We start from the raw sequence: 19,814 nt of genomic DNA, 5'->3' as shown, positions 1-19,814 counted from the left end.
ATCTCTCTGTCAAAAGATTTCTGGTACTTCTTGTAGTGAGGATGAACTCTGAACTTGACATATCCTGTGCTACAAATGAACTTTCATTTCCGGTCCAAGTCAGAACTCAAAAGACTAAAGGCATCAAACAAAAGCATTTAACATTTTTTAAAACTGTATCCACAGTTTTTTGAAGGTTAAAAAAAAAGGTTAAAAAAAAAGGTTAGTTTGGGGCTAGGAACAAAGGGTTATAATGTTAGTGGAACTGGTTTATCACACAAAATGAATGAAGATTTCTTAAAATATAAATCACATACTCTAAAATATCACCATTACCTCTAAAATCTTGAGCACTGTAGCTGTTTTTGAGGTTGATAGCCATGTAAATGGGCAGCGGATTCTGGCCCTCACTCATTGCCTGTTGCTGATCCGAGAGTTTATGGTTATCTTTCTGTTTTTGAAGAAAAATAATTAATAGGAAAAAATGGATCTGCATTTGAACTTTTACAATGTAACGTCTGAACTTCAGCCAGGTTTTCTTTTATGCTCTCAACTCATTGGGATGTATACAAATGTTTGTCTAGGCTATTCCAAACTTGCCCAAAGTCCCAGGAACAGCAGCTATTCTTTGATGCTTACATGTTATTAAGAAATGTGATCAGTTTGATTGTGGATTCAAACAAGCACAGAGAGGGAAATTCATGGGAAGAGACAGGTGACTAGAGTGCAGCAGGGACTGGAGCTGTCTAAGTTATGATCATCTTAGGCAGGTTATGCTGTAATATTCCAGATATATATGTGCTCAGGTATGGCATTATAGTGGATCTGATGCATTAAATGTCTTTGCTTGTGAAAAGAAATTACTAGGAAATAACCTATTTTAGTCAGTTTTCAAATACTGTTATTTCTAAACAAAATTTTTTCAACCTTGTTAATGGCACTCATCCTAAGGTGACATTGCCTTAAATTTTTAAAACATTTTGGAGTTATTCCAGCCCCAAATGATTTAATAAATCCATGCTTTACTTCCTTAACTGTTCTAAAATTCTTTAGCAATGCATATAAAACAATAAGACCTGGCCAATATTTGGTGAATATGTTTGACAAATTACACCATTTTCCATCCAAAAAAATGCATTTGCCAAATACTTTTTTAAAAACAGATTCAACTAGCTGCATAGCTGATCAAATACCATTTGGCAAATACATTCCTCAGTGAGTACAAGTGAAATCCATACAACAATACATTCAAGGAATATTCTTTTCTGCAATTCAACTAGCTCTAAAAACAACACTGAAAGAATATAAATAAGACAGTATTACAAACACATACGAAACAAGTGGTCTGTGATGTAACTAGGATTTATGTCACCTTCTTGAAGCCAATTTTACAGTGTTAATTTAGTTTTCAACCAACAATGAATGTTTGAAGATATGCAATGTCCAAATAGGCATCTGAATTACAAAATGAATCCCACGGATTCAGATTTTTAAAAACAAAAAGTGTCAACCTAAGGCTGGCATGTTGGAATTTCTTGGCTCGAGCAGTTTAAGGTTCCATGGTACCCATAGGTCTGCCACATTTTTAAAGTGAGAACAGTGTTTGTATTTGAATATATAGTTGTATCTATCTACAACAAAAGATCCTAACAAATTCTTTGCATCAGTAACCCTACAGTGTTGTTGGATGGGCCTCCCTTTCCAAGTTTATTTTCTGCGCATTCTTAGAGATAGAAGTTCATCAGGGCTCTGAAAAGAATGGTGTAGTCAATACCTCATCATGTAGTATGAATTCAACCATGAGCCCCCACAAGTCTATAAATGACGTGTTGTATCCTTGTTGGCACCGCTCTTTTAGCTCATTGTAATAGTACTTCAGACGGTCCAAGGTAAAACCTTTAATCTTGCATTTGGTCACATGCTTCCGAGCTTTATTGATCGCTTCCTCCAGATACTTCTGTGACCAGTTAGCATCTTCGTACAAGTTTGCCATAGTCCTGAGGAAGGGAGATAGGATGTTAAACAATAAGGGTAGGCCTACACTGGAAATGGAGATACAATTTCCAGCTTGGGCAGACATACTACCACAAACTCTTAGTGAGACAGCCTGCTAAAAACAGTAGTGTAGCTGAGGCTGCATGGACAGTGGGATGGGATAGCTGCCCTGAGTACACACCTAAGGTTTCAGATGGGATTGTTCTCATGGTGGCTAGCCCATCCTGCTGTCTGTGCAGCCATGGCTACGCTGGTAATTTTACTATGCTAAACCTAGCGCAGGTATGTCTACCCAAACTGGAAATTACACCTCCAACTCCACCGTAGGAAGGAATGGTCAGTGTGTATGGCCAGGATGTAAAATCCCACCCCTTCATCTTCCTATCTCCAATCCTAGCTGAAAGACAAGATTCAGTATGATGGATCAAGAGTATAATTGACATAATACAGAAAGGTAATAGATGTTTAAATAAATATACATTCTTAACAATTATTTGAACTCTACTTCTGAGATCTAAGACATATACAGTATCCACTAGGTGGCACAGGCAGTTGGTCAGTGTGACTGCCCACCACTTAGCTTATAGTATTTTTGTTCTCAGTGTATACATAGGGAAATATGTGGGTTTATTTTTTATCTATAAAGTGTCACACAAACAAACAGTGTTATATAAATAATAAATAAATAAATAGTGGCATGCAGAAAGATCAAATACAATTGTTGCTCATGTCCAGCTTACCATGTAGTGCCCGATAAACCAGTGATGTAAGAAATACTGTCCAAGATATTCAATTTCTGAAGACCCAACAGGCTGCCATACATTGCTGTTAATGATCTTGTCCCACCCCCTGTTGTCGTGATTGCCACCACTGGCACCTGCTCAACACACAGAGAAGACAGGTGAAAAACAACTGAACGTCAGAAATAAGAAATGATTTGTATGAAGGATGGAAATGGTAAAGGCATGGATAATACCAATAAAAAATGTCAGTTTGTGAGCAATTACATAATTCATGTTAACTACTTCCATTCCTATCTCCTAACTGAAAGCTCATATTCTGTTGCTTCAGATTTGTTTGTTTCTTTTTATTATACAATTGTTGACTAACTCACTATATTAGAATTCTCCTAACGAGCATCACCTGGAAGTCAGCATAAAAATATAGCCATTGCCCTACCAGAACAGTTAATTAATCCATGATTCTGTCTCTGACACTGGTCAGTGCTTCAGAAAAATGCACAACACCTTATAATAATTGGAATTGTGCAGTACAATATCATGGAGGTGCTTCCTGACCCCAACCTGATCATTACTTGATGTCCTCCTTAATTTACTAAGCCATTTACTTCCATAACATCCTGTGACAGTGAGTTGCATGGCTAATTATATGTTGCGTAGAAAGGTATGTTCATCTGCCTATTTAAATTTGTTACCCTTTAATTTCATCATGTGCTCTGCTGTTCTTTTGTCATGGAAAAGAGTAAATGAGTAGAGCTGGCTGGGAAACAGTTTTCCCGTCCCCCAATAATTTTTGAGAGGGCAAAATTTTTTGCAAATCAGTACCCCACCCTCCCACCCAAAAATCAGATTACATCAATAGAAATATTTTGTTTCAACAATGTCGGTTTTGTTTTGATTTTGACCTTTGCAAAAAAATCGTTAATTTTTTTTAGTGTAACTTGCCTAAAAGTTCAAAATGAAAAGTCATTTTGAACTAAAAAATGAAGTCAGCCAAATATCCCCCTTACAACAGACATATTCCCACCCTGCCTCCATCATACAAACTACCTCCACTCAGCAACCACAGACACTCCTCTAGTGTTTACTGCAAACCTCCTGCCTGACAAGCATTTCCTTGATACAGATGAGCAGTGTACAAAAGGAACCTGTAACTCATGACATCAGGGAACTGTAGAGAGACTACTAGGGCTGTAAAGGCTTACGTCACCTGGCCTGCTCTGCCCCACCTCACTCACCATACTGCTACGACAGTTCCTATGCTCCCAGTCTCTCCTTCCAGAGATCTGGACCTGCCCTTGGCAGGTAACAGGAGGGAGAGGACACCTGCCCTGCATGGTGCTGGGGGTGGAGGTGGGTGGCTGAGACCCAGTACCCTGGACATCCTCAAACTTTTGCCTGGGGATGTGTGGGAGGGAGAAGGTACTGGCAAGCTGTACAACTCCTAGACTCATTTCTCCCGCCAGTGGTCAGCACCTATCCAGGGAGTATCGTCTCTGTTCAAAGCTACCAATAAATGCAGCCTAATATAACTGATTAATCCTGGAGCCACTTGAAAAGCCTTGAAAGCAAATAATCCATTGCTTGCTTCTAAGGCTTCCTGACTACTCGGAAGAACCAGCTGAGCGCAGCACTACCATTGGAAAGAGGGGGACACCCACAATTCAGTTCCACACATACTTCATGGTCCTGCAGGTCCTCCTCTAGCTGGAGCACCTTCTTCACAGTAGCAGCAACATACTTCTTCCTTTTACACAGGAAAACCTGCTCTTCTGTGCACAAGTCAAACCCAAAGCGCACGTCCATGTCTTTTGGCCTGAAACACAAACTACAGCAAACGTCGTCGTCTTTGATTCCCATCCATCAACTCAGCAACGCCAAAAAGTGTATGCACATATATTATCACTTAGGACCTATATAGAGCAGACAATCAATAAACTCCATCATCAGACTTACACGACAGGCTATTTCCATACCTGTATAAAGACTGAGCAATGTAAGAAAGAGGGTGATATTTCTATTACCGGCACATGAGGAGCAACAATGTGGACAAAGGATAGGTCCCAGCATGTTTCAGGTTTCTTGCAAAAGTCACAAAGAAAATTGAGACAATTGGGGCATTTTTCATTTGCAGGGTCATTTTTAAACTCTTAGTATTTTTTCTGTGTCAATCTATTTCTCATCAAACCACCATGAAAAATTCAAATAGCACTCCGAGTTTGCAGTTTCATCTTGTGTTTTTTGCCCTTGCAATGAGGTTGTTTACAAAATAAAGGTTTAGTGTTCCTGTTAAACTGAATTCTGCAACACAACCTTAACTGATACAGCTACCACTGCACCACATGGTCAAATTCTGCCCTCAGTTAACTCATGAAACCCCACTGACTTGTGTGCAGTTGTAGAGGTGTAGTACTGTGTATAATCTACTTCTAGTAGAAAACAGCTGGATAACCCCACTCTGTGTGCACTTCCTACATTGGTAATGAACGAGTATGCTATGCAAGGTCAATGTTCTATTGTAATTTGTTTATATTACATTATCACCCAAAATGCGGTAGGTGTTGCCTCAATATATGCATGGAGAGTTTGCAATCTAAGGCACAGATCCTGCAAGACCTCCCCTCCCAAGTAGACCTCCATGGCCATTCGGGCTAATATAAGTGTCTGTCCTTGCAAACACTTAAGCACATGGACAATTCCAATGAATTTCCTCACATGAGTAAAATTAAGCATGTGCTTAAGTGTTTGCAGAATTGGGAGTTAAAAGACAAAAACACAGATGGTGATTCATATCTGTGTGTTTGTCTTCAAAAATTGCTTCAGGATAGAATGTCAGAATTTCCCAAAAGGCTTTGGTCACATTGCCCTCTGGTGGGTGCAAACTACACAGGATATTAGCTGAAATGATAGTTCATGAGCATGGATGTTTCATGGGCGACTACTATAATTTTCCATTCCCAGCCACTTTTGCAAAGCACACATCATTCACTTACCAAGTTTAATCTTTAAAAACGAAGTCATTTAAATGATTTTCTGAATGTAAAAATGTGTCTGAATGTTTTCAGAATGGTCGGGAAAAAACCCTCAGACCCCCAAAAAGTCCCAAACAGCTGTATCTATTTTCTTCTGACTTTCTAATAAAGTTCACTTCTGGGTTGAGATTAAGCACACAGCTCTTCCTCCTTTCTAGAAAGCGGAAGAGTATAATTCATGTGGTCCTTTTTCTTTGCGAACTACAGTACTGTCAAGACCTGAAAAACATTTTTAAGACTGCAGTGACATATGCTTTACCATGTCTCCTCTGATCAAGTCTGACTGAATAATAGTCTATGAGATATTTCAGTTATAGCCAGATAGGAAACTCTTTTCCATCCTGCAAAAAAATTCAAGATTTTGAAAATTTTTCCCATCTTGAATCAGGATGAAGAGTCAGAATCTCAAAAATTTTCAAAAAACAAAATCTGAAAAAATTTCAGTTGAGGCACTTTGTTTTGATAATTCTGAAACATTTTGTTTAGATTTTTGACCTTTTCAAAAACATTTTTAACAGTACTATAATTAGCTTGAATTTTTAAACAAAAAGACATTTCAGCCTGGAAAACGAATTTTTCATTAAGAAAATGTTGAAATGAAACATTTCAATAATTTCAAACCTTTTTAAAAAAAAATTTCAAGTCAAGAAGTTTGCTGAAACAGAAACTTTTCATGAGAAAGGGTCCATTTCAATTAATTGACATTTTCCAGTGAAACAATGTTTCGTAAAAAATTCCCAACCAGCTCTAATTCCAATATTACATATAATATTAGTTTTACCTAGCAAGATTATCAGTTCATCTGAGGAGAAGGGAAGCATCAGTCAGCGTGTGTTTAAATTTCAGATTGCTGGCTAACCTCTGTTTTATGAGCCCCATGAAAATAATGACCATACTGGCCCAGACTTGCTCATGCAGAGGGAATCTTTGCTTAGCCAGCCACAGAAAGATTTCTCCAAGATAGGAGGCTTCTCCAGTGGTGTAGAGCCATCCTGGCAGTGCCTAAGCCACTCTCTCCCCTTGTCTAGAGCAGAGGGCATGGAAAGGGGAAATGGGGGATCACCAAGAATCCTTGCATCCCAGTGATTCCCAGCCGCCACAACAGCTCCTTCAGGCCATTGACACCTGGGTCTGACCTAGCTTAGAGCAGCACCAGCATTGGGAGACCACATAGGTGACAGTCACCTTTCCACCTTGCCCACACCTTGTGCTGGAAGACCTTCACCTGGACTCCAGAATCTGGCCAATTGTGTGTTATAATACAAACAACGTGTGCTCTTTTATGTTTGGTTGGTTTTTAAAATGCAGTTATTCTCCAAAAAGCAACTGCAGCTATGGCAGCATGGGATTCCATGTTTACTGTTTCAGTGATTCCATATCAAATGTGCTAAGTTTACAAGTAAAAAGTTTTTTCCCTGGCTTCTGGCCCTACAAATGCCTCCCGAAAGTCAAACTGCGTTCTTTTTTTCTTGTGCATCAGACCCAGTAATAAAGGTTCTGTCAGCCAAATTGTGCCTCAGTTACATCAGTGCAACCTCATTATCTTCACATTATGCTTTCAGTGATGCCTGTGCAGACACAACTGGTTGACTCTCAGTTAACATTTCCTTTGATGATGCATGAGAAGCAGTGGAACCTGTCTCACTCTCTCTTGACTATTCTGGGGGTAAAGTGGTGCCCCTCCCCTCCAGTGTCCCCCTGGACCAAAAATGGTGTAGGAAAGATCACCCATACTCTGGGAGTGCTAGGACACAGGCAGTGCCTCCCTTTCCAACCCCAACCAGGCAACCTCAGGGGACAACTGCAGACAGCTGCCAGCCAGAGACTCCAGCTGGTAGGCACAGAAGCTGTCAGCTTTGAAACACTACACATTCCAGTCAAAACTTTCACTGGCTGTTTGCTCTTGCTCCACCTCCCTCCTTGCGAACTCTTCACATGAGTGTCACTCCCACCTGACCCTCTCCTAGTCTGTCTCTCCTCCTCATGCCCTTCCCATTCCTTTTTATTTCCATTGAGCTGATCCCCTCCTAAGAAAACCCATTAAAAAAATCATGGAACTGACATGATGTTTGCTGCCACCACATTGTTCACTCCGCTTGTGTGTGATACCCTTCACGCACTCTGTCTCTGTCTTGTCTATTCAGACAATATTTCTCATTGTTTCCTTGTGCTCTCCCATCTGTCTGTATCCATCTGTCATCTCTTAGACTGAGATTGTAAACTCCTTGGGGCAGGGATTGTCTTTGTCCTAAGTTTGTACAGCACCTAGCTCAGTGGGGTACTTGACCATGACTAAGGCTCCTAGACACTGCGATAATACAATACAATGCATAATTGATTCTGTCAAGTTAGCAAAACCAAAGAGGAGTACACATTACTTTAGTCTCAAAGGTCAGCAGATCTGACTGACAACAAACAGGGAACAGACCTGACAAAAATGTGCCAATTGTACACAGTCACTTTCAACACCGAATCGTACTTTAAATGTTTGCAGAAGCTCTTGACATACTGTAAGTATATTTTTCCCAAAACAAAAAACAAAATAAAACACACACACAGAAGAAGAGGGCAGAGAGTTAAGCTGACAGTCATTAGCACTCTAAGGTTACGCCTATACTATGCAGCTTTTAGCAACACTGCCGACAAAAACTTCCATTCCCAATGAGCGGCATTAGCGTTGTTGGCCGGAGACAAAGCACTGTTCACACCAGCGCTTGTCATCCACAAAACTTTTATCTTTCAGAGGTGTATGTTTTTTAACACCTCTGAAGGACAGAAGTTTCGTCTTTCACTTGCCAGTGTAGATAATGCCTAAGAACCAAGATAAGATATCTTACCAGTCTTTTGCCTTCACATGCAAGTCAAATGTTTTGTCCTGAAAATTAAGAAAGTAGATAAATTACCATCATATTTTTAAACCTTCCTTTCTCTTAGAGTGAGTTTTGCCTGCTCTCCAATTAGCAATGTCTGAAATGTCTAATTATAGCATATGCTCAAATAACTGCAAATGTATTTGCAGATAATGGAAAAATGCAAATGTACAATGGATACGGTAATAAGTGGAATAGTCTCATTCTATTTGGAGGTTTATTGTGGCAGGATGTTAGTAATAGAATGCAATATTAATTGTTAGTTTAATAAAATAGCATGTGTTAGGTATTACTTCTCCCTTTATATTCTATCAATAAATTATGATTGTCTTCAATATAATGAAGAAAATCAACACCGAAGGAACTGTAATTAAAGAATGTATCCTGAAATTTCATTTTATCACCTACAATAATGAAAAGCCATTACCCCCATTTTTTATAAATGCATTCTGATACATGTGTGACAGAGGGATTTGTAGTCTTATAGATCATTTAAGTATAGAATCTTAAGGTTTCAGGTTTCAAATGGTTATCAGGACAAAAAAATTGATTGTTGCTATTTGGTACTTTAATAAGTAGTATGATGATTTTTTGAGCAATTTTTATAAACCTACATAATCAGCTACACTTTGCACTACAATTATCATGTTAATAACTTTCCCGTATTAGTAAAAACTTAAACATAGTTAAAATATTTATTCCAAGAGGTTTGCAGCACTCACCCTTACTATTGTTATTTTCTTTTGCAAAGGGAGTGAATTTAGAGGCAGAGGCAGGGATTCTTCTTTATCTGAGGTCTGCTCAATTAAAAGAAAAGTGGAGATGGTGGTGATTTATCACAAAGAGAAAAGGGCTAACCCTCCCCAAAACACATGAATTAGATGGATGATGTTGTTTACATTCTACTCCAAATGATATTTTCGTTAAGGCTAATGATAACATACAACACAGTAATGCATCTTCTTTGGCAGTGTAACATCCAGTTGTGTTTGTTTATTCTTGACATAGTGGAAAAACACGGAATCTCTATTCCTGAGACTGGAGTCAGCGTCCAATGAAATCTTCTGGGTTTCTTCATAGGATCCTTTGACTGTAAGTGTGAGCTCTTCCTCTGAAGACAAAAGACAGTGAACAAGGAGAACCTTAACTGTAGGTGCCCAGAAACAAACTTTGCATGACTTATACACTGCATTCACTGAGAAGTTCTTTGCATCGTCCTCATAATAGTGGTTGCTTAGTAAATCTAGAGACTGCCCCCAAAAGATTCTAAAATCCCATAACAAATATTCAGGTAAATGAGGATTCAAATAATTCAGTGAGTCACTGAGTAAGTGCTTTAATTGGAGGACTCTAACCAAGATTTAGATTAGAATTTAGATTAGAAGGAATGTCATACTCCTTATAAAAGCCAAAGGTCCTAATTGCAAATCAAATAGAGTGATTTATCAGTGTCTTTCTGTGATAACAGCTCAGTAGCAATGGTGGGGGACAGGGATCAGCATTCATGTCGCACTCCCTGACAATACCTGGCCCAGCCCAGGGAAGCTAATGATCCATCCAGCGGACCAAATTCAGTGATGAATCCTGGTCACGTGCCACCTGAGGCATGTTACACATACAGGAAGAAACAGCAGCAATGGTGGTGTTATAGCTGAAATGATCCTTCCATTCAGTGGTGCCAATTCAGATACTTCTTGGAGATGAGGTGGGGGCAAATTCCACTCCTTCCTCCCCTGGCAGGGATCCCATTCTGGTTCCCACTCTCACAGAGACCCTAGGTCTCCTCAGCCAGAAAGTACCCTGTTTCTTATCCACACAGCTCATGAGCCAGTGCTGCCAGAAGTCAACTTCTCTGCGGACTCCCCTGCACTTCACAGTACAGAAACAGACTTCCCACACACCAGATCGCAACACCCTTTGGCCTGTCTGCTCCTCAATCTGCATCGAGGAGCAGGCAGGTGAAATTTAAGCAGCATTACGAACCCATGTGACAGGTCACAACATCACTCACTGAAATTTGTCCTGGCAACCCCTCTATGTCTATAGAGGGGTGGCCGGGTCAAATTTCAGTGGCGTTGCAGCTACAGCAGTGATCCTGATTGCTTCACAGCAGCCCTTCTGATTTAGTACAGGACCACTGCTTAAAAATGCTTGAGCCATGGCCTCCCCCACTTCACAGCCTATGGAATTTTGAGCAAGAGCAAAACCTTGCACAGACGCTTGCATCCCCACGGAGATGCTGTCACTGTTCTCCTATAGGATCAAGACCTAAGCCTCTATATTTCTTGTCACTTGTAGTTTTCCCCAGAAATTACCTTTCAGACACAAATTTCCGATTCCAGGGCTCAGCAATAGCTAATCAAAGCATTTGGCTTTCCTCCCCCACCCCCCTGCTCCTATTCATGAACTGTCTAACAGGTAATGATTTTTCAAAAATTGTTCAATGTGTAAATCTTGGGAAAGAACCCACCTATTGAAATGTGTACGCAAGGAGTATCAGAGATCCCTGCTACATTAAACAAGACTGATTTTATAAACATGGGCCCCATTCCTGCAATAAGATCTGTTTGTGTGGATCCCCACATCCATGTGTAATCTCATATTTAAATCCTTGAGACACTTTATTTTTGCTCAAACAACTAAAAAAAAAAACCTTTAAAAACCTTTGAATTGGTATGTGCACAGGCCTAAATGAAGTCTACAGATTAGGCCTTATTTGCAGAAATTTAGTTATGAAATAATATTTAAAAGGTCAATGTCAGGTCAAGTCTAGCCCCAAATTTACATTTCGTACATAAAAGGTTCACAAAACCTAAAAACAACAGAAATTTTTCCACAATGTTTTGTTAAAATTTCAGCATAAACAGTATTCTTTGAATAAAGAAAAGGTGGTTGTGAGAGCCAAAATTTTAAATTTTCTGACTGTTGTTTGAGTCTCAAATGTAATGCTATTTTAGTGAGAGGGGTTTTTGGGCCTTTAAAGTATCATATGACAGTCAGTATCACCTACATAATCATAGAAATGTAAATGTAGGATTGGAAGGGACCTCAAGCGGTCATTAAGTCCAGCGCCCTGCATTGAGGCAGGACCATCCCTGACAGGTGTTTGTCCAATCTGTTCTTAACAACCTCCAATGATGGGGATTCCACAACCTCCCTTGGAAGCCTAGTCCAGTGTTTAACTACCCTTATAGCTGGCAAGTGGCTCCTAATATGTAATCTAAATCTCCCAAGGTGCAGATTAAGCCCATTATTTCTTGTCCTACTGTCAGTGAACAGGGAGAACAAATGAACACAGTCCTCTTTATAACAGCCCTTAATAATGGATTATTCATTTTCTAACTTTGATTATAACTACAGAATCATAACATATAAATAGCCAGTTAATGAAGAAATAACCTCACTTGTGGATTGTTGCTTTAGCTTCTTTGCCTGCCCATTAACTTCCAAACAGGAAACTTCACGTGACTGTAACAGAGATGACCAAATAAATGACAAAGAGTGACACAGATGGGGTTCTAAGTGAGTCACCGTGTTCTCCATTAACTCCTCTGGGTGATTAAGCAGTGACAACAAAGGGAATCATATCTAGTCCTTAGATGCAGGGACGGTGACAGTGACATATCGTTTCCATGTTGGGGAGTATAAAGGAGGAGAAAATAGGAGCATCTTACAAGTATGAACAGAAAAGTAATGTAACTCCTCAAGGGAGGGGGAATAATGGAATGGAAAGCTATTCAGATAGGGGTTTGTTTTTTTAGGGAGAATAGCTTGAGAGAAGCTGTTTGTGTGTGTTTTATCACTTTTAATAATTAAGCATTAACTACTTTAGGGAACAGCATAGGAGTAGTGACTAGCAAAATTCTCACGCCTGCATTAGGAGGTGGGAATACTGGGTGCTCACAGCTGCACCACTTTCAGTCTTTGGCAGAAGGTGACTCTGCTAGAATAGCAGAGAGATCCCAGCTATCCCAGTTCCAGGCTGTCTCTCCATAGGAGCGTGTGCTTCGAGCACCGGACAACACGTTTTCCCAGTGCTAGCAGTTGTGTGGGACAGGAAAGATCACAGGAAATAAAAGGATTACCACTAGTACTCCATTAGTAATGATGTTTTCAGGACAGTCCAGACTACAAAACAAAATTAAAAATACAAATGTCATGATTAGTATTATTTAAATGACTCTAAGAGTATCAGACACAGACTTTCCCCCTCAACATTTATATTGCTCATTTACATTTATTTATTTATTTTAACTTATAGATGTCCCAGAAGAGGGAATAGCACTAGAAGCCAGTTCTACCATATGGGTATTATGCAAGTTTCCACACACTTCTTTAACAGTGGAAAAGAGAAGTTGACCTTTAAAGCCCCTGATATTCCAGCCCTGGAACTGTGCCAAGCAGATGCTGTGCGCTGTGTCAGAGCATGCAGCGGTTTCTTACATACTCCATACTAAACCTCTGAAGAGTTTGAGATCATTAAATCGGTCTGAATGGTTCAAACCCAGGCCTCCATAGATGAAAACCTGATGCATTAATCTAAGATTCCATACTAGCACAATGGGGGGAAATTTTTCTATACTCGTTTTAAAGGTGAACAGCAAAATGGAAATGAAACTCAAAATAATGCCAGAGAGAGAGAGAGAGAGAGAGAGAGAAAGTAAAAATTTCCCCCTCTCTGATAAATAAGGCAATTCCTGATCTATTCAAGATATCATATAATGCATCATTCTTTGATATTACAGTTGCAAACTCACATTTCAGCCATGTAACTCATGTTATTAGTGACGTGTGGAACATAGTCATAATAATTTAGAGTCAGATCCTCAAGTTCATGTACATTGTTGCTCTATTGATTTAAATGACTTCCACCAGTTGAGAATCTGGCCGTTAAGTTTTAAATATGTTACCCAATATTCTTTCCTTTATCAGGCTAACTGTTATATGGAGATATATAGGGAACATGAGCAGATAAAATCAGAGATGGATGGTATGTTATTCTGGAGGGTGTGTGGAAATGCCACAACCTGCGCCCTACACATTCACAGTTACACAAAGCCTATTCCAGGAAATGGACACCAAAGCTCCTGATATTTGGTTCCTGTGTTAGTAGTTAAAGTTGTAGTTAGACAGATACTGTCATTACAGTCCTTGTTTCTGGCAGGGGTGAGGAATTATGTTGTGTTTAATAAATACAAGATAAGATGGATTCCTAGCTAGATAAATATGTACTTTTTGAACTCTTTCATAGGAAGACCTGGCCTTCCCATTTTTCAATAGCTGCCACACACAGCTCAGTGGCCTCTTGATTCATGAGCCTACTCTGGACCTGATTCTGTTCTCAGATATGCTACTACAAATCTGGAGTACATGTACTGAAGACCATGAAGTTACAATGGTATAAAACCTGGGTGAGCTCAGGATCAGGCTACAAGTCTGGGTTTTCATGTCACCTGCCTCATCTCCTGAAAATTCCACTGTCCTGTGAACATGGTAAAGCATCCTTTCTAACACTTTATTGGAATAAAGAAACAATTATGAGTCCCAAAGCTACTTTGTCTGTCCCTCTCCTTCACTTTCACTCTACCCAGAACCTTGCTCAGTCCCACATCATGCCTGACTTCCTGCTTCAGATTTAAAGAAACAATATGCATAAAGCTTCAGAAGCCACCATCCCCTGTGCCTGATGCTCTGATTTCCTTCTGCAGGACCCAAAACAGCTAACTAATGTAATCAGCTGCTCTTAGCACCATAGGGGAAACGTCTAGAAATAATATACCAGAGTTAAAGCAACTAAGGACTGTTTATTTACTAAAAACTGCAAAAAACATGCTTTCACCTTTTGCGATAATTATCTTTTAACATTCACATTTTACACAACTTTTTGTACATCTATTTACATTTATTTCTTCTATTTTACATGTTTTTTAAAAAATATTTTCCTTCACATTTCCAAACAAGGGAGGTGGTGTGTGTGACATGAAAGCCTTTGGAGGGGGGCTGAAAGGCCTTCAGTCTTCTAGGAACTGCAGCAGAAGCACCTCCTCAAGTTGGGATATCTGAAAGACAGACAGAAGGAAGAAAAATGTCAGAGGCAACAACCCATTGGGCCCTCGAGGTCCCTACAACCTCTTTATACACTGACAGTACCTTTTGGTTTGCCAGGATCTGCCACAAGTCCTTGCCTGCCCCCTGGTATCAGGGCCTAGGCTATATTAGATCACGGAGAAAGGGAATATTGGCCAACCGAAGCCACCCAGCCAGCCTGGATCCTATCCCTTCAGCACCTCGCACAGGGTTGCCCTGTTTCTGGATCCTACCAGTGGAAACATGAAAGAGAAAGGAAACATGAGTATTGATTAAACACAAAGTTTAATACACAACAAAAATCAACACAAAAGAACCACCTAAATAAAAATGACTTACCTCCTCAGTCACTGCTACCCAGGGGCAAGCAGTTGTCACCCACACACAGGCCTGGGCTATGGGCCCATAGGCAGTTGGGCAATGTATCTGCCATGGCTTGGCTCAGCTGTTGGTGCAAAGGCAGTCTGCAGGTAGGCACATGCACAGCTACTTGGGCTGGTCAGAACCAAAGTATCTGGTTCTTGGACCGTACTATTGGTATTGATACTAAAAAGTGGGGCTCTGCAGGTAGTGGTGTAAGGAGTGGAGGCAGAAGGCTAGCGAGGGTTTTCATCATAGTAACAGAAACCAAACAACCAAAATCTTTTCTTCCCTTTAAATCAAAGTTAATTGGAATGAGTGCATAAAATGATTTTCATGTTGCTGTCTGGTGATGAAATAGTATGGAAAAGTCAAATAAACATTTTTTTAGAAGTCAAAAGGCATATCTTTCCCACTGATGTCACACAGCAGGCCAGACTCGTGAAATCAACAAAGGAAAATGTTAAAGGATCACTGTAATGTGCTGCAACCACCTTTCTGGGCCTGTGATTACACTTTCTAAATAAAGTTATTATTAGAAGATCTTGGTAAGAAAGTAACAGACCCATACAAGTAAGCTTTTCTTAATAGGAATCAACAAGACCTTGATTTAAGCTGGGGAGACAACAGTCAATAATCACATCAGGCAAAATTTCTTTACATGAACGATGATTAAGGCTACGATTATGTCCCGGAGGTCACGGAATCCATGACTTCCATTGACCTCCGTGACGTTTTCTGCCCAGGGGCTGGAGCTCCCAGCCAGTTCTGCCCCCATAGCTCCCAGCTCCCACCCTGGTGGGGGGACCCCAAAGCTGCCCAGACATGGACCCTACGACAGACGGCGGGGGGACTCCCCACAGCTGCTGAGCTCCGGCGGCCAGCCAGCACACCCCGCAACTGTCCAGCAGCAGCAGCCAGGGCCAGCAGCTGGGGGACTCCACAGCTCCCTAGCACCGCAGCAGTGGAGCAACGGGGAGCCCTAGAGCAGCAGTGGGTGCTGAACCCGCCTACCCCTTTTGTCAGGGATATTTTTAGTGAAAGTCAGGGACAGGTCATGGGCTTCTGTGAATTTTTATTTATTGCCCGTGACCTGTCCCTGACTTTTACTAAAAATATCTGGGACAAAAACTTAATCTTGATGATACTTACATTACATGACAAGCTACCATACTCCAGTATGAAAATAAGTTTTGTACATCGTTCCACTCAAGAATCCATTAGAATTTGGAAAGAAAATTCTGTTGGGTCTGAGTATTCCTTAGGAGGCAGCAGACACATGGAGCACATTCCCCATTGCCAAGTTATTACTTTCCAAATTGTTTTTTTTTCTACCAGTTAGAGAGTCTATAACATTCAAGGTTTTACTCACATGTTCTGCAATATGAACTCCACCTCCAGCTCCTCCTGTTCCTGAAAATCAAAAAGAAGTGAATGAAGTCAATATGCAATAACCCTTCCCCATAAGGGTAACTTTGTGGATTGTATGAGCCTGGATCCACAGGTGTACAAGGAGACTGTATCGGCAGGAAAAAATTAGCAAAGGTTACTTTGAAAAAGATCCTTGCGCTCCAGTGGAAAGGAACATCACTGAATGAGGAAGACACATTCTTAACTCTCCTAGCTAACATATCTAGCACCTTACCACAAATGCCATCATTGTTAATTGGACATAAGACATTGGGCAGATCTATTTCCTGCCAAACACCCACCACCCCCACTATATTCTTCTTCTTCTCTGATTCCCATCCATCAGCTAAACCACAATGATTAAGCCAAATGAAGACTTTCCACCACTTTCTGTCTTGTACCAACTTCATGGCTTTCTTCACCTTTAAACCTTTTTGTTCCATGTCTAGTCAACACATCTTCTAGTCTAGTTCCTTGCACTTTGGTATGTATCACCATGTATGGTATCCTTTCCAAGTCCATTCTTGATATGTGTTCAAGCCATCACAGTCATCTTTCTTGAATTTTCTGTAGTAGCATTATTTTTTGCCCTTGCCATTTTCTTATCACTCCACTTTTTATTTTCTGTGGTCTTGAAATTCTTGGTATGCCATTCAGCTTCAGCCAGTTCATATCTTCAGTCAATGACTTTCGTTCATCGGCTTTCCTCATACGCCAGCATTCTGACCCAGGCAGCAGTAATGGCACAATTCTCTCATATATGCTGATTTTCGTTTTTGTGGAAATGTGTTTAGCTTTCCAGATCTTAGCGCTTTCCAAATGCAGGAGCAGTTAGACTGATGCTGCTTCTTCTGTCATCTTCACAAGTCCCATCCTTTGATATTAGTCTTCCAATGTACACACCTTTTTTCAATTGTTCTAATTCTTTGTCTTTGACTTTGATCTTTTCCTCTTGTCTTCCAGTTGCCATAACATTTATCTTCTCTGTGCTGCTCTTCAGTCCAAATTTTCTGCTTTCCTGATCTACCTTGTCAGTTATTCTCTGTAAATCCTCCTTGATCAATGCTATGAGGTCAATATCACCTGGGATTCTAAGATTATTCACTGTCCTCCGATATAACATGACTTCTCCCATTTCATCTCTCAGTTGTACAGCCATTGTTACTTCCATATCAAGTTGAACAAATCTGGTGATAACAAGTCTCACTCCTATGGCCATCTTGAATCATTCTATCAGCTTCTTGTCTACTCTCACTGCACTCATCTACATACTGTAGACCAGGGTAATCAATAGGAGGACCACAGGCCAAATCCTGACTGTTAGACACTTTTGAATGGGCCCCCAAAATCTTTGTATTTACTTATTATCTTTTTTAATTATTATTTTCTCTGGAGTCTGGATCTTGACTATACCTTGACCAAGAAATTTGGACCTTGCCAAAAAATAATTGACTACCCCTGCTGCAGACATTTTCTATCACCTTGATCAACTTTTCAGAGATGCCAGACATTCCCAAGACTTGCCATAACCCTTTCTGGCAAATGCAAGTTTGAAGTTTATAAAGTTGTTGTAACAGGTTTGGTTCCCATAGAATATTCTATTTCTTCAATACCTGTCTTATTACAAAGAGATGATTTATTGTACTCTGTCCCAGTCTAAATCCACAACCTGTTCACCTGCAAGCATCAATTCCACATAGCTCTTCATTCTCTTCTGCAAATCTTGGTGAATGCTTTTCCCAGCACAGTCTTGTCTGTGAATCTTGTTGAATAGTTGGTGCATCATCTTTACTATGTGTTCCTCACCTACTTGCAGCAGCTCTACAATTATATTGTCACTCCCTGGCACCTTTTTGTTTTCAGCTTTCTATCAAAATCTTTTTTTCTTCTTCTAAGAATTCTGGCATCTGCTCTCCCTCATTAGTGCCGGGAAGCTTCCCCAGCACTATTTCATCACCTGTGTTCAGTACGTTGTACAGCTCTTCAGAATAGTCTTTCCCCAGCTATATATACTTTGTAAATTATCAGATAGGAAAATTCTTTGAAATACTGGGCCCAATTTCCAAAACAAAGCACCTAATCTGTATGCTGAAATCATGCCCTGGATTGCTTGAATCAACATGTAGGTGCCTTGGTGCCAATGTGAACATCCAGAGGTGGTATTTGGCTATTCTACTTAGGCTGCTCATGTTTAAACACTGAACTACCCACGTAAAAATGATCAGCTGTTTTTTATACCAGTTTAATCCAAATTGTCTGGAAAGTCTGAGCAAACTAATTCATGGCAAACAAGTTACAACAGAGTAATTCTGAATAGTGCTTTCAGGTGCTCATAATCTCTGCAAAGTTCAACCTTTGCAAGTCAGTGGAGAGATTTTTTCCTAGAAAAAAACAAACCTGACCAACTGTATCAAACCACCCTCAACTTCCACTGGTCAAGAATGTTGAAATTCTGTCCAAACTCTTCATTATAATCATGGCGGAATAAATTTTCAAGCAGATTTTTCCTGTAACAATCTAAGAAAGATTGATAGATGGAGGGGGGCAATCCAATCCACAGGAAGGACCAATAAAACACAGTACAAGAAGATATTTAGAAGGAAAACCACACAAGTGTCTCTTCCTTCAGTTCTCTCTATGATTTCATTGCTCACCTGGGGATTCAACACAAACTTCACACGAACTTTATAGCCAACTTGAAGTTTAGCTATGTCAAAAAGAACTGTGCAGAGTTCATCATCTTTGCTGAATCTGTCTTCATCACAGACTTTCAGCTCCAGAATGTTCTGGGAACAGAAGTAAAGGATTTTATAAATTATATAATTTCAAAGAACCCTGTTAGTAGGAAATCCTTGAGGCTATGCATGTTTAGGCTGTGCAGATAGCGCAAGTAGTAAAAGAAGGACTGGGAGAAATGAGAGAGTAAGACAGAATGGGTGATGACATGTTACGCTTATTCTGCTTTAAAGAAATAAACTGAGTAATAAGGGGGGAGGGATTGTACCCTCAGGCCATATGTATATTTCTCTAGAGTCTGATTCTGGGCCTATGTAACTATAGGGTTCTGAGTGAGAATAAAACATTGAAAAATGACCTAAAATAGTATTTCCATGCTTTAAAATGTCTCTGTTTTTAAGTCTATTATCTTGGTACCTTGTAGGACTAGAAGTTAGTTATGGGCCCCAGTAGGAGACTTAGAAACTTTCCCTTCCAATGGTGTAGGATGTTCACATTTAATCCTGCAGAATTCAAAGATATAGGACTTTACATATTCATAACAATGTTATGGCTAGGAAAGCAGTCACTGGCCCAGGATTGAATTTTGCCTGTCCTAGACCTCA

The 19,814-nt window shown here is 40.1% G+C and overlaps 1 protein-coding gene across 1 annotated transcript in view; it reads right to left on the bottom strand.

Annotated features, from left to right (window-relative positions):
• LOC140913609 (cytosolic phospholipase A2 epsilon-like) overlaps nt 1–19,814 on the bottom strand; it is an 88,113-nt gene that overhangs the window by 10,292 nt on the left and 58,007 nt on the right. Inside the window, exons 10-20 of the mRNA XM_073350336.1 lie at nt 19,128–19,259; nt 16,436–16,476; nt 12,702–12,744; nt 12,016–12,084; nt 9,564–9,725; nt 9,339–9,416; nt 8,584–8,621; nt 4,395–4,530; nt 2,715–2,851; nt 1,754–1,976; nt 316–430 (exon numbers count right to left, since the gene is read on the bottom strand). Of these exons, the coding sequence (XP_073206437.1) occupies nt 316–430; nt 1,754–1,976; nt 2,715–2,851; nt 4,395–4,530; nt 8,584–8,621; nt 9,339–9,416; nt 9,564–9,725; nt 12,016–12,084; nt 12,702–12,744; nt 16,436–16,476; nt 19,128–19,259 (1,174 nt within the window). The remainder of the gene's footprint in view (nt 1–315; nt 431–1,753; nt 1,977–2,714; nt 2,852–4,394; nt 4,531–8,583; nt 8,622–9,338; nt 9,417–9,563; nt 9,726–12,015; nt 12,085–12,701; nt 12,745–16,435; nt 16,477–19,127; nt 19,260–19,814) is intronic.

This window comes from Lepidochelys kempii, chromosome 6 (assembly GCF_965140265.1).
Source record: "Lepidochelys kempii isolate rLepKem1 chromosome 6, rLepKem1.hap2, whole genome shotgun sequence".
Taxonomy (NCBI): Eukaryota; Metazoa; Chordata; order Testudines; family Cheloniidae; genus Lepidochelys; species Lepidochelys kempii.
Note: the sequence above shows the minus strand (reverse complement) of the source record. Positions and strands in the feature narration are given on the sequence as shown.